This window comes from Mastigoproctus giganteus, chromosome 1 (assembly GCF_048544385.1).
Source record: "Mastigoproctus giganteus isolate SK-2022 chromosome 1, ASM4854438v1, whole genome shotgun sequence".
Classification (NCBI taxonomy): Eukaryota; Metazoa; Arthropoda; class Arachnida; order Uropygi; family Thelyphonidae; genus Mastigoproctus; species Mastigoproctus giganteus.
In genome coordinates this window covers 86,390,934-86,406,695 of record NC_143575.1, presented here as the reverse complement: position 1 = coordinate 86,406,695, position 15,762 = coordinate 86,390,934, and the positions used below count along the sequence as shown (strand labels likewise).

General features: G+C 35.8%; 1 protein-coding gene across 4 annotated transcripts in view; it reads right to left on the bottom strand.

The window, feature by feature from the left end:
* LOC150090966 (uncharacterized) overlaps window positions 1-15,762 on the bottom strand; it is a 308,945-nt gene that overhangs the window by 3,844 nt on the left and 289,339 nt on the right. For all 4 annotated transcript variants that reach the window (XM_090373647.1, XM_090373641.1, XM_090373632.1 and 1 more), the window contains exons 8-9: window positions 13,572-13,712; window positions 3,482-5,664 (exon numbers count right to left, since the gene is read on the bottom strand). In XM_090373647.1, the coding sequence (XP_090229773.1) occupies window positions 3,482-5,664; window positions 13,572-13,712 (2,324 nt within the window). The remainder of the gene's footprint in view (window positions 1-3,481; window positions 5,665-13,571; window positions 13,713-15,762) is intronic.

Sequence of the window (15,762 nt, the reverse complement as noted above, 5' to 3'; positions counted from 1 at the left end):
AAGTCTAAGCTCAGTTTGAAGTAGGAGTAACGGGTTCTGAGTTAGAGCATTAAACAAATTAGTGACATCATTTCCACTTCTTGTGTTTTGTAAACATCACAAAGTGGGGTATTGCAAATGAGATTGTTGCACAAAATTATGTAAATTGTTAAACTGTATTTTTTTTTATAAAATGCATGATGAAAACATAAGGCTGAAACAAATGGATTGTCACTGTAGTACAATAACTTCATTATGTGTGTATGGAGAGTAGAAGAGCATTAATGTCAGCAGAATATGCAGACATTCACTTTGTGTACAACATATGTGAAAGAAATGCTAGAACTGCAGCCACCAAATAACAGTGTCATTTTCTAACAAGGTAACACCCTAACTCTTGTGTTTATCAATTTCCACTGAAAATTACAGAATGGGGTACAGTGAAGGGGCATCATGACCCAGGCCTGCCCCATCTACACAAGCAGAGGAAAAGGTGCTAGAATGGATCACTCCAAAACCTTCATTTGGCTCACTGTGTGAATACAGGCTGTATACATACCATATGCAGAGTTCAGGTATTGCAAGCAGGAGATTCATTTGCACATGAATAATTTTGTTTATAGATATTTAATTGTATCAACAACAGCCCTGACTTTCTTGTCAATATCCTGTGGACAAATGAGGCAACATTTATACAAGATGGGATATTCACAATCTCCATACATGGTCAGAAAAAAATCCTCACGCCATTCAGCAATCCCATTTCCAAGTGGGGTTTAGAGTCAATATGTGGGCCAGCATTGTAGGAGATAACTTTATTCATCACAAGTTCTCTGACTGCCTAAATGCTGATCATTATTTAGTTTTTGCAGAGGAAATTGTCAGCACTTCTGGAAGATGTTCCTTTTAAGTGTATGTGGTTTCAGCAAAACAGCATGTCTCCACATTTTGGGTGACAAGCTAAACACATTCTTAAATGATCGTTACTGGAATCATTGGATTGGTTACAGAGGTCCCATTTTTCAGCTGCCACACTCTCCTGATCTTAACCCATTGAATTTTTTTTTTTATGTGTGGGGTCACATGAAAGAAATTGATTGTGCCATAGAAGTTAACAACCAAGATGACTTGTTGAATCACATACACAAAGCTGCTAATGCTATTAAAAACAACACAAAGCTACTCACACATGTACAGATTCCTTCTCATGCCATGTTGAAGCCTTTTCCACATTCAAAATAAATGTCAGTGACACTCATTTCGAACATCATCTGTGATATTTCTTTTGATCATGATTCGGTTTGATTGCAGTACTAATAAAACTCATTTACTCCTGTACAACATTATTGAGTTTCTGAGTGTTCTTCAATTCATAGCTAAATTTTAATCAATGAACATTTATTGTTCTTAATTTATTGATAACCATTATTCAGATACTCAGTAGTAATTAAAATAGAAACATTTTTACCTAAATAAAACATTTCTAATTAAAGTAAGCTTTATCATAATAACTGCTTTTCATAAATTTATTATTATAAGCAAAACACTAGAAGCAGAAATGACGTCATTAATTTGTTTAACGCTGTAACTGAAAACCCATTGCTCCTACTTCAAACTGAGTGTAGAGTTTGTATTTTAACGAACCATTCCCTCAATAAATATCTATGTTGATTTCAAGGACACCCTGTATACAGAAGATTAAATTAAGATCAGATTGAAGTGGTATTAAAATTATAGAGTATGTGATGGTATGCAACATTATGGCTGAACTGTTGGAAGTTGGGGGAGGGTGGGCAAATAGTGGTAAGGAAAAAGAACAATTAAACACAAATTTTGTAAAAAGACAAAAAAGAAGTACACTACCAATTAAAGAAGGATACTCAGGCATGCTACGATTGTAAAACCCATGCTCAAAGTTCAACACATTAATTACCCTAACCTAAACCTTCTTTAATTAATAAATAAATAGTAAAATAATAATGAAGAAGAATAAGACAGTACGCCAAATATCGATAGCTGCATAGCATTACCTATTTATTACCACATGTTCTAAAACACGAAAGAATATTCCTACAGTATAGGAGAAATTGACCAGGATCTAGAAATATTTTCATTAAAACAGTATTCACTATAATGGTGGTCTCGGAAGTGATGTGAAATCATCTTACAACAAATACTGGTCTCACTGTCTGGTTTATCGACAAAAAAGAGGTACAAGCAAAGGTTATATATCTTCTAAGATGAGAATGGTCGACATACAAAGGACAGGATATAGAATGAATATAAGTTCTATAGGCAACTTGGCACAGTTAGCTTCAGTTGGGCAAAAGTTGTAAGAATGCAGATGCAGCTTCTACAGGATGTCTCAAAAATATTGGTACAAACGTTTAGGGGAGGTAGGTAACATCTAAAGGAATGTGAATCGCATAGGAACCCATAACCGGAAACGTCACGGGAAAGTAGTAGCAGAGGCACAAGAAGCAGAAATGACCCAAGACAGTAATTAGTGGTAAACATTTATTCGACATAATATTAACAATTGAGTACGAGATGGATGCATTGCTTGAAGGTTCCACCATGAGACGCGATGCATGCGTGACACCAATGCAGCATGGATTGGCGGACACGGTCGAACACACCTGGAGTTTCTTTGACAGTAGCAGCAGTAGCGCAGATGGATCTCACCACGAGATCCATTTCCGTCTCCACAGGAGATTCATACACGATAGATTTGAGGCCCCCCACAGAAAGAAATCAAGGTTCGATAAATCAGGTGAGTGTGGGAGCCAGGCAACGGGTCCACCACGGCCAATCCATCAACGCCCAAAACGCCTGTTCAAATGGTCACGAACACACCTTCCATAATGAGCAGGCGCCCTGTCACACTGAAACCAAATGTTGCATCTCACATTTGCTGGAACATCGTCAAGTAACCCTGGTAGAACTTGTTCAAGAAAGATTCGATATTTAGTGGAGTTCATGCGGGATGGTAACAGGTATGGGCCGACTAAGCAGTCACAGACCATACCTGTCTACACACTTATTGCGAAGTGATGTTGTGCTGCATGGGGGCGCACACCATGTGGACTGTCGTGAGCCCACACATGAGCATTGTGCTGATTGAATAAGCCTTCCCGAGTGAAATAACTCTCATCTGTGAACAAAACATTGAAATTTTCCCTCTTGCGAACTGATGAACAGTGCCGTCTACTGACTTTTGGTGACGTTTCCGGTTATGGGTTCCTAAGGGATTCACATTCCTTTAGATGTTACCTATCTCCCCTAAACGTTTGTACCAATATTTTTGAGACACCCTGTATAAGGAAGAAGTGAAGAATAGATATTAACAGAAAAAGAGAGAGCACCCAAGGGGCTGTGGAAAATGAAGCCATAATGTAATAGTAATGATGAAAACATGTTTTTCATTAGTATAGAATAAATGAAATACAACAATAATATGAAAGTGTTCAACAAAAATTAATTTAAAATCTTAAAACCTTACTTTTTTCAATGTCTTTCTTCCTCCAAAATTCCTGATTTCTAGCATTAACTCTTCCCGTGGATCTAGTTTCGTCTCTTGTCTCTGAATTCCTTTTCTTTCTAATATGTCTTTCCCTTTCTTGGAGAGTTTTTTGAATGTTTCACCATTGCACTTGGAAGCCATATAAACTTCATTTTCTGATGGAGGAGGAGGTGGTGGTGGGGGTAATGTCACACCATTTGTAGTGAAAGTGGTATTATTACTGATATTAGCAGTATTACTAGTTCCATTTCTGTGACATTGTCTCAGTTCCCCACAAATTTTTGATGTGGAAATTGTAGATTCAAGTTTATTTTGATTTTCTCTGGATTTTTTACTGCTGTTTTCATATGTATTAGAACTTCCTCTAGAACTCTTATTTATCACTTTCCTGTTGTCATAGTCATTTCTTGTGGTGAATAAATCAGAACTCATTTCATTTCTCTGAGTAACTGCCTTTAGTTCTTTTTGTAGTTGTGTAAAGAGGGCCTCTGTTGTTCCATCTTCCGTTCTAACTTCTGGTGGCAGTCGTTGCCGTGATTTACTTGATGATCGTGTATTGGGTGGTTTGAAATGGGTTTTGGTAATTGAAGATCGTAAACTTCTGACTTCGGATGGAACAGCATTACTGAGGTCACTAATGGAAATGTCTATAGATCTTTTAATTGTATCATCTCTATCTTCCTGTGCTTTGAAAGAATCAAGGTAGTCTGATCTTTCTGATACCTTTGTATGTTTGTTGTCCTCTAACCGATGTGCATCATCAGATCTACATATATCATTATTTACTAATTTACAAGGTTTTGAGAAACTATTTTCACGTTGATCATATAATACAGAATTCTTAATGTGATTAATATTTGGCATTTCACTAGAATTTTGGGGTATCCTTTCTGTTGCAATGTCATTTTTAGTAAATTGTGTTATTCTGGTACCTTGGAAACTTGGTTGAATCACTTGAATTGTAGGTAGTGACGATGGGGGCATAATCTGTTCCTTCTGTAGGACAGTTTGATTTGAAATAAGTTGCTGTTGCCATACCAAAAATTGTTTTTGAAGTTTTAGATATTCTTGCTGTAATCGTTCTTGTTCACGCACAAATTCTGATTTTTCTCTATCAGGCGTGAAGCTTGTTTCACTCAGACTTTGTTCTGACTGAGCTCGTTTCAAAGCACTGCCACTGTCTCTTCCAGGACTATGTTTCTCCATCACCATTTTCTTTTCTTGTGTTGGATTTATAAGACTTATTAAAGAAGCAGACTTACCACCGAGTGGTGTTGACCAATCTGCCAGCTCAGTGCATCTCAGCCTTACTTGACCTTTAATTCCTCTGACAGAACCTTCGACTCCATATACCTTACTATCATCTGTGTTTGTCTTTCTATTCCTCTCTAAGAAGGATCTTATCCTCACTCCAGGTCCTCCATATCTTCCTCTTGGAGTTTTATCATTATTCAAATCATTGAAGGATTCAGATCTGACTAATTTTTTAAAGTTCTTTCTAGTTTCTTGTTTGGGTTGATTCGACAAAGGCTGTTTATATTCACTACTAAAAGAATCAGTCCGTATGTTTCTGTCATTTTTCTTGGATTTTTTAATCTGCTTATTCTCTTCCTGAATTTGATACTTTTCTAGCCTTTGCTGGTTTTGATAGAATCCAATTGAGAAGTTGTGGAGATGGCACCGATTGTCACTTTCACTAATGTCACCACTTGATGGGAGTTTATCTCTGGACTTTTTCCTATTTTTAACTTGTTCTTGCTGACGAATAATCACATTATTATCCAAAAATACATCATCATTAACATCTTCAGAAGATTTTTGTTGTCTAATATGCACTAAAGCAGGAATACATAACTCTGAAGGCCCTGAGATTTGTCTGGTTGAATTGGAAAAACCAGAATTAAGTAAGTTGAATTGTGATTCTTTATCCTCTCGAATCTCTTGTTCATTTCCAAATGGAGAAGGAGGTTTAGGTAGAGTATACTGCCAATCAGATACACTGCCATCAACAGAAGATTCTACATCTTTGACCTGTTCTTCTATAGTGTAGAAAGCAGCTTCAATGTGTGATGCAATTTCCTGTTTGGTAACTTCTTGTGTCAAACGTGCATTCAATGTTGCCATTTGAGCATCTGTCACAGTTTCCTTCACACCAAAGCTATCTGGAAGGGAGGGAAAAAAAATTGAAAGCTGATATTGATATTATCTGTTAAAAACCACTCTTTGTATTCACTCATTTTTTAGAAATATTATGAATTCAATTTTAATATATGTACTAGCTTTTAAAATAAATCCAGTCAATATACAGGATAAAAAGATTATTTGTTAAGTGAAATTTCAATGTAATTTCATGCAGTTCACGCTCTGAACTCCTTTTTCTGTTTTATTCTCCCTTCCAAATAATATCAGTTTATATTCATCTTACATGTACACTGATGACAAGGGAGAAAAAAATAGTTGATTAGTTGAAATTAGACAAAAATAAAAGTTACGAATCATAAAATCAAAACCCAATTTTATAATCAAATTCAAAAATTTTAGCAGCTATAGTAGTGAAAATATGAGAAGATCTAAATTAATTTCTTAAACATAAAAATAAGCAAAATACCCATTAAACTTTAAATGCTGACATTGGGCATCTCAATATAAATAGTAGTAGTAGTAGGATGATGATAGTTAATCTCTATCTCACCAATTAGTCACTCAACGGTGATTTTCTCCAGCATGTGTGTTAAAAGAAGTGGGGGAAAGAATATATATAAATAAATTGATTGCATAATTAATACAATAGCAAATAAGCTGCTTAAAGATAAAAAAAGAAAGTTAAGAAAATTAATACTTTTAGATCCACTCCCATGAGGAAAGAGACAGGATAATCATTTTAATCTTTAAATAATATCAATTTATAAGGCAGAATAAAGAATATGGAGGCCAGTTCCATAGATGTCTACATGCATACCATAAATAATTTAAATATTCACATAAGAAAGAATAAGATGATTTCCACAATTAAATAATAAAAATGTTTGCAATTATAAAATAACTAATGCTATTTTGATCTTTCAAATAAAGTGGGAAGTTGCCTTATGTTCTCATGTTTCTGTGGCAAACAGAATTTAAACTGCATAATTAGGATAATAGCCATAATGCTCACAGCGGTAAATGTTCACAAAAAACAAGTGAAAATAAGAAGGCCCTATTTTTCATCAATTTGAAAAGGCCAAAATAGTTATTTAATAATTGAAGTTCTTACTTCCCATCTCAAAGGCAATGCACAGAACAGCTTTACTACTACTCTGTCACAGAATTGCTATAACACTATCTGATGAATGACCAGCAAGTGCTAAAATAGACTGTCATAACAGTAATTCATCTTTTAAAAAAAAATTTTTCTTCTTCATTTGTCCCTTCATCAGTATTTTCACCTTTCTCAGAGTGCATAACCATATCAACTATTTTACTGTGTAAAGAAAAAATAAATAAAATTCCAAGCTATATGTGACTTTCTAATTTTGATCAGAGCTACACGAGCTATTTTACATACTAAAGTAGGAAGTGCTTTGTCCTGCCATTGGATGTGTTTCATGACAAATTTTTGCAGCCTACCATGCTTGTCAGTTATGGCAAAATGATAACAGTGAACACTTTACACAATCTTTAGCAAGAGGACAAAAAAGATACCTAGCTTTTAAATTTTGTTCATCTACGTGGGGTTATCCCTTTGGGCCATTGTAAAAAAATTTCCAAGTGAATCTTTTTAATTTTTATCAAGTTTTTTTACAGTCAAGTGCTTTGTACCTGCCATCAGAGCTATTTCTCCTTCCATGTATGTTACCACTATTTCTCAGCAAATTTTTTTTCAGCCTATTGTGCTCATTAGCAACAGCAAAGTGATAGATACACACTATCAAGGTTTTACTAACAGCATAAGGGGACTTTTAACTTTTATTCCTCTATGTGAAGCATTCCTTTGGACTATTGTTTAAATTTCATGACATTCTAATTTTAATCAAAGCTGTTTTACTTATGAAAGTTGGACATGCTTGCTGTTGGTTAATATAACCAAGTTGTCACTAAATCATATATGGCAATTTCTGCTTATCAATGGTGTAAGAGGATATCTCGCTTTTATCTTTTGTTCCTTGTTCTAGAGTATGTCAAAAAAAAAAAAATTTCCATGCAATAAGTGAAGGTGTAATTCTAACAGAAGCTGCTCTTCATCCATATGTCAGCTGTGTTTGCTGGTAATTAATATGATGACAATGACCCAAGAGCCCAATGATCATAGCTTAATAAATTCAGCCCTTTCCACCAAAACTGGTTCCCCCCCCCCCACAAAATTTCTCAACAAACTGTAATGGCTACAATTTCTTTGCTGCTAAAATTTTTTGAACAGTGAAAACAAATCTCCAGCCGGTGAAAAGTGATGGATAACAAAAGCAACTCTCCAGTAAGCACTATGAAAAAGTAACTTTACTATAGTATCGAGGGTTTAGCGTCAAACAACGGTAACTAAAAAATTGCAATTTTGTTTTGAGACAGCATTAGTAGAGGCATATGATGCAAGAAAGAAAGCTTATACAGCATCAGCCAAAAAAAAAAAACCACCTTCCCATTTCACCCATCCATTTGTTCCAAATGTTTGTCTAGTTCTCCCTTGAATTTATTTAAGCTATCAACTTCTGCAATGCCAGATGGAAATTTGTTCCAGAAATCATCTACCTGCTGGCTAAAGGAAAATTTTCACACATCTATTCGACAGCTGTCTTTCCTCAATTTCAGTTTATGCCTCCTCAGGTTTGTAATCTGAGCAAGTGGAAGAATCCCATCAACATTGGGCCTGCTCAATCCATCAAGATCTTATAAGCCTCAATTAGATTGACTTGCAGGTGCCTAGTCTCCAGATGCTGCGGTTTGGAGAACTTAAGCTTTTCTTCGTAAGAGAACCCCATTGTTGCCCTTCTATGTACTTGTTTTAGCAACTCTGCATCCTTCCTAAAATGAGGCTTACAGACCTGTACGCAGTACTCAAGGTGCGGCCTTATACAAAGGAATAATCACCTCCTTATCCCTACTCGCAAAATTCCTGCATATCATTGACAAGACCCCATAATCTACTCAAGCAGCCTGTCTGCACTGCTCAGAAAACTTCATATCTGACTGCACAGTTACCTCAGGTCTCTTTCATTCTCCACTACCCTGGCGTAACACCACTTGGTTGGCACCTTTCTCTGGGGTTACTGCTACCCATATGCAGTACTTTGCATTTGTCAACGTTAAACTTCAGTTGCCCATTTGCCCAACTTTTACAGATCCTGTTGCAGCAGCATACTGTCATTAACAACCCTCCCAACTTTGGATCATCTGCAAACTTTGACATTAAGCTTGATATACTGTCATCAATATCACTGATAAATATACAAAACAACAATGGGCTCAACACTGAATCCTGAGGGACATCACTAATAACATTAGTCCACGAAGAGCCGTATCCATTTAGTTTTAATTTATGCAAATAACAATGCATATCATGTCACATAGCTTTATCTCTGTAGTACTTTACAAGTTAGCTTGACCTATAAACCTATTTCTGTTAAACCAAGAAAATGTCAAATTACTTTTTCTTAGTTAATTACAAAAATGTTTACTACAAAATGATTTTGTAGGATGCAAAATTCAAGCAGCAAGAAAAACTTGGTCTTGAGGTTGACCTTACAGACTGAACAACTTGAAATAACTTGCACCAAAAACCCTACTCTCTTCATCTGAGATCAGTTAAGTAGCCCTAATTGAATAGTCCTTTAAAAATTCCTCCAGTCTCTAATGGGATTAGAATCCAGACCTTTCAAAAAAGACTTTGTTTGTTTGTTATTTGGTTTTTAGGAGCATTAGCAACTAAGGCCATATTGCTCCGGGGATATGCGGTGGTCATTCCCTGACCTTTCCACATCCTCCGTATTTGGTGGTCACAAGCTCAAACCCTGGTCTAATCAAGAAGCGTGTGCTACGCACTGCTACTCCTGGCTACAAAGGTGCCTTCAAAAAATAGCAACGTGGCAAAACCACCATATTCTGCAAAAAACATCTGTGGTTCATTAGGTGGCACACTGACCATATTTTTGGCAGTCATGATATATATATATATATTTTTTTATGAAAACCCCAAACACAAGAGGTATTAGAACCTATAGTACTCAGTATCGTGCTTTGGTTGGAGGCTGAGAAGATGAAAGAAGATATTTGTTGACGTTAGACTTGAACTTCTGTAGACTGTAATTTTCAAGAAATATGTGTGAATTTAGGTTGTTCCAGAAAACAACAGTTGAGTGAATAAACGAGGAAGATGAAAAGTTGGTTCTGTGAGTTTGATGTTGGACAGTAAATGGATGTTGGATGTGGCGGCACGTGTTCAGACTGTTTTGAAAGAGAGAGCGAAAATTATAGAAGCCAATTCAGAAGAACAGTGCCCATGGAAGTATCTGTAGAAAAGGCATGCAGCAAAAACAGTACGTCTATGAGACAGCAAGTGGAGTCATTAATTAACCTAACTGCCCTCTTCTGAATGGAATCTAGAAGCCTGAGAGAGGTTTTGGGGACACCGCCCCAGATGTGGGAACAATATTCCATGCTAAAGCGGATTTGCGATTTGTACAGAGTGAACAGCTGTTTGGAAGAAAAGTAACACCGAGAACAAAAGAGAAAACCAAGTTTTTTAGATGCAGAAGAAGCAATATTTGTGATGTACTTGTGCCAAAAGAGATTATAAGTCAGGATAATCCCGAAAAGAGATATATCAAAAAGGAGGCAAAATGATATATCTGATATATTCTGCTCCTATGCTTATCTTTTATAAGCATAGGAGCAGAAGAATCCTTTTTTGCGAGATATAAGACAAGACTGAGTTTTAGAAGGATTGAAATCAACTAAGTTGTCTTTGCCCCACTGGAGAATTACCTAGAGATCAGCATTTAAGGAATTGGTAGCGGATATTTGAGAAGTTGAAGCTGATTGAGCAGGGCAAGGTTTTTCAAAATGGAAAGTGGAATGCAATGTGCTATCATCAGCAAAACTATGGATAGGATTTCCAGTCAATGGAAGAAGGTCATTAATATACAAGAGGAAAAGAGTGGGGGAAAGAACTGAACCTTGAGGGGACACCAGCATTAGTGGAGAAGTTAGAAGACAGAGAGCCATCTACCATCACCCTCAGTGAGCGATCAGAGAGAAAACTGGATAACCAATTACAAAAAACAGTTGACAAACCATAAGATGGAAGCTTGTTTAGATGACCTTTATGCCAAACATGATCGAAAGCCTTTGAGATGTCAAGAGCAACTGCTTGTGTTTCACCGAACTTTTCCATTGAATCTGTCCATAAATGAATAACATAAGCCAGAATATCACCAGTGGATCAATACTGATGGAATCCATACTGGCGATGATTGATCAGACGGAAGGTTTCTAGGTAGTTTAAGTGTTGGTGGCTAACTGATTTCTCCATTACTTTAGAAAGAGCAGAAGTAATTGCAATGGGATGATAATTTGATGGGAGGGATTTGTCACCCTTTTTAGGAACTGGCTGGATATGAGAAATTGGAATAAGCTGGATATGAGAAATTGGAATAAAAAAGTGAAAAAAGGTGGAAAAGAACAGGAGTAAGTTCAGGAGCACAGATTATGAGAACAAGTGGGAAAATACCATCAGGACCTGGAGCTTTCTTAGCATCAAGGTTCATCAAAATCCTTCTGATATCCTTTTGACGGAAGACCACAGGAGGCATTGAATGGAGTGTGTTGGGAATGGTGGGAAGTGTTTTACCAAGATCATTAAGTGTTTTATCAAGATCATTAATGGTGGGAAGTGTTTTACCAAGATCATGAGTTGGAATAAAAATGGGATGCTAGCAGGTCAGCTTTATCCTTGGCTGAAGTCGCAATAGAACCATCTGGTTTTGACAGAGTTGGGAGCAGAGATGGGCAAAAGTTGCAGCCAATAGCTTTGACAAGAGACCAGAATGCTCGGCTACCTTTAGGGCAAGAAGCAAGTTTTGTACTTAGCCTGTTCAAAATCTAGTTTGGACTGATTAATAACTGCTTTACAATTGTTGCGAGCTTTGGTGTAGGCAGAAAATAAAACTGTAGAATTGGAAACAAGCCAATTACGATTTGCAACATTCTTCTCTTGAACAGCCTTGTCACATTTATTGGAAAACCAAGGTTTAGATAAAGGATGAGATTTTAAAGTGGAGTGTGGGATAAAGGATTCCATTCCTACAAGAATAATTTCACTGACATGATCTGAGCAAATGTTGACATCAGAAGTTTTGAAACAATAATCCATCCAAGGAAAAGAAGAAAAGAAATCTCGCAGGTCGTCACATTTTGCATCCTTGTAATGCCAAACAACACGAGGTTGGGAATAGCCATGATATAAAGGCTCATTTGGAGAAGAGACAATCACCAAGTTGTGATCTGAGGTGCCTAAAGGACCACTCACTTCGACCGTGTACTTAGGATTGTTTGTGAGAAAAAGATCAAGCATGTTGGCTGTATGGTTAGGACTGTCAGGTATTCTTGTAGGTAAATGAACAATCTGTGCAAGGTCATTAGTAATTGCAAAAGCCTCAGCATCTCGACCAGCTGGGTCGGTGTGACTAGAAAACAGAAGCCAGCTGGAGTTGTGAACTTTAAAATCACCAAGGAAAATTACCTCACTGTTTTGAAAGTTGGACTGGAGAAAGTCAAGTTGCAAAGAGAGGAAGTCAAAGAGCTCTAAGTGATTAGTGGAGTTGGGAGAACGGTACAGACAACAGATAAATTTCACAGAATGAGGTAGAGAGATTTTAAGCCAGAAAAGAACGAAAAGAGAAGATTCCAAATTACCAAGTGTCTGACGGAATATTGGAATGGACATATGCACAATTATTATTCCTTTCACCTCAAAGGTGTACCTTTGAGGTGAAACTCAAAGATTTTTCTGAGATTCTGTCAGAGGGTTTGGCAGACTGCAAGTGGAAATGTACACCATTGAGATTAGAACTGAGACCACGTATATTTGTGAAATGAACTAGAAAGTGTTTACAGCAACACACACACACACACATAAACAGAGCTCCTGTTCTGTAGCATTAAATATTACTGTGGAATTGAACTGTACTTCACTACAAACATGCATTTCAGTTGTAACAAAGACAACTTACTTTAATTCAGTGATAAAAAATCACATAGTTTGCTCTCTTGCTTATGCATGACTTCTGTCATATGTGAAATGCCATCTTGTTTCTTTTATGAGTCCTATTTTCACATATTAATAACTAATAATTACAATTCTTAATAAATTGAAATAGTAATTCCAAATTTATTAGGTGTTTCTTAACTCAGTACGACCTCTGTAGCCAAGTGGTCAGGAGTGGGAGTGCAATAACACACTCTCTTTGAGTAGACCGGGGTCTACTCAAAGAGAGTGTGTTATTGCACTCCCACTCCTGAACTTGAACCCCTGTATTTAGCAGTCAGGGGTTCAAGCCCCTGACTGCTAAATACATTCGTTCTGCCAACACGCACTGAACCACCTGGCAGATTATGGTCCATTTCTCTCAGCATGAATTGTTGAGGAGGCTTCCATCCTGCAGTGGGTTGATAATGGCGGCAGTTTACCTTTTTTTTTTTTTTTTTTTTTTTTACAGTTAAACATTTTTTTATTAGATTATCATGCATGTTCTTTTCAATTCACTTGGTAATACGGGTTCATTTTAACTAAATGTTCTTTTCTATTTACACTATATACAAGCATGACAATAGAAATATTCATGTCTTAATTTTTAAATTCATAAATGCACAATTTTCACGTGATTCAGTTTATATCGCAGCTTATTTAGCATCAAAGGAGAGGGGGGGGGATAAGCATAATAGTCATTACATGACAGAGCCATTATACAGGTAACACTTCACTACACCTTTATGAGTAAGAATTTTTAAAGCTTCAGAGAACCTGTAATTAAAATATATATTTTCAAAGATAACATGAAACATGGTATTTTTAGTCTTCAAATGAAAAAAGGAAACTTACTATCCTCAGCAACACTGTCCATCTGGAGAGCCCTTTCTCCTTCAGCAATAGTAAGGTCAAAAGACTTTTGTATATCGTCAATTGTTCCTGCAGAAGACACGCTTTCACTTCTCTTGTGGATAATATCTGGAACTACTTCATCTGTTAAAAAAAACAAAGAAACAATGGCAATAATGGCATAAGAATTTATATCAAGCAAAATTTAATTAGAAAAATTCTTCTGGAATTAGAAGAGAGCAGACAATGTTTTTTATAGCTTAAATAGAAATGAGTTGAAACTATTTTAATATCATTTTTATAATGTGCTTATTTATTTTTATTTCATGAATTGCATCACTGTATGAATTTTCATATCATTACCTATAATTTTAAATAATTGCTTCTCCAATCTTTGTGTTAAAACAAGGTGTGGCAATGAGGCACTTGCCTCTGACTCATAGCCATGTAGTGATGGTATAATCTCGTATGGTGGGGGGAATGATTCTGAATAATTGTCCTTAGGTACAGAAATAAAACCTGGTTCTGGTTGCTACATAAGATGAGCATAAATTTATACATAAAATACATGTATAAATTTATGCTAAATATGATTACAGCCCCATATGAAATGATCTTCAAGAAATTCTACAGTCTCCGATGAGATCTGAATAAATATTTAGCAGAGAGTGATTATGTTCTAGGGCATTCAAATTTAGGTCCTAAGTGGCCACTTGTTTCAACTTTAATTAGTCATGTAAAATCAGTAGTGGGATTCAAATAATTTAACAACCGGTTCGCTGCCCTAACAACCGTTCTAAGTATAAAAAATTGTATACCGAAAGGTAGTTTATTATTTCATGTAGTTAATACTTAAAAAGAACAATAAAAGAGGTCCGCAAAACTATATTATGTTATAAGAAAGAGTTTTAAAATATTAATGAAAAAATATTAAATAATACCTGACAAAAACAATAAAACTGTTATTTAAGATATTTCCATATTGCTTCTTGATTGGCGTCCTCACTTGCATTTTCTTCGCTTTTATCCGAGCATCATCAGTTCAGTGATTTATCCTTAATCATCTTTTCACTGTAGGAGTAGGATCCCATTCCTTTAGAGACAGGCCGATTAGACTAATAGTCATTGTGTTTGATATATTAGAAACAGTTAGGCGACTTCTCTTCTCTGAACATATTATGTTCATCTTTGAAAAACCCCTTTCCACACTTCTGCTGAACTTACAGCAATGGTTCTGACAATATTTTTAGTCCTTTGAACACTTTCAGGAATTGCATAATTCAGGGAATTTTTTAAAACGTTTTCCACGAAATCTCGATAATCGTTAATATCAATTTGGTAATTAAAAATGTCATTAAATACGAGCAATTGTTCTTCAGCTGCTTTCCATGGAACTAGTACTTCTTCAATATTCCAGTAATCTGGCTCCAAAAAATTGAGAAATTGTAATTTATTCCTATCTTGAAATTGGCTACAACTTGCTTTTAAATGTTCACAATTCATTAGTTTTTTTTTTTTTTTCAAATTTGTTACGATGTTTTCTAAAAGTCTTTCCCAAGGAAGCAGGACAAATCGATGATTTTCTACAAATTTTATATTTTTGAAGATTTCTGAAGTAATTAATTCATCAACTTTTTTTTCGTATGGACCCTTTTCCTTTCCAAGAATTTGAAATGCTTTAATAGATATTATCACAAGTTTTTCAGCCTTTATTATGTCTATATTTCTTGCTTGCAGTGCACTTGAAAGAAGAGAAATTTCGTTTAAAATATCAATCATCAATGCCAAATCAGTTATAAAATATATATTTTCAAGACGGGCAGCCATACCTAAGTACTTTTTATTTGAATAAAAATAGTGATGTAGCACTGGATAAGTGCACCACAGCTAGAGTTGACCTTAAACTACAGGCAGCCCATCTTGGTCCCAAAACTCTACCAATCTTTATAATTTCAATTCCAAGTTGTTCAGATATTTTGGAAAGTTCAATTTGGTTCTTATTGGATTGATGAAAAATAGTATATATCTTATCAATAAATATTTTAAAATGATTTACTTGCTTTATTTCCTTTATTGAATCATCTAAAACAAGATGGAGGCAATGATTTAAACAGTGCCATATTATTATGTTTGGAAACTCTTTTGCAATCCTAGTGCTCACTCCAGATTTTCTCCCGAGCATAACGCTGGCACC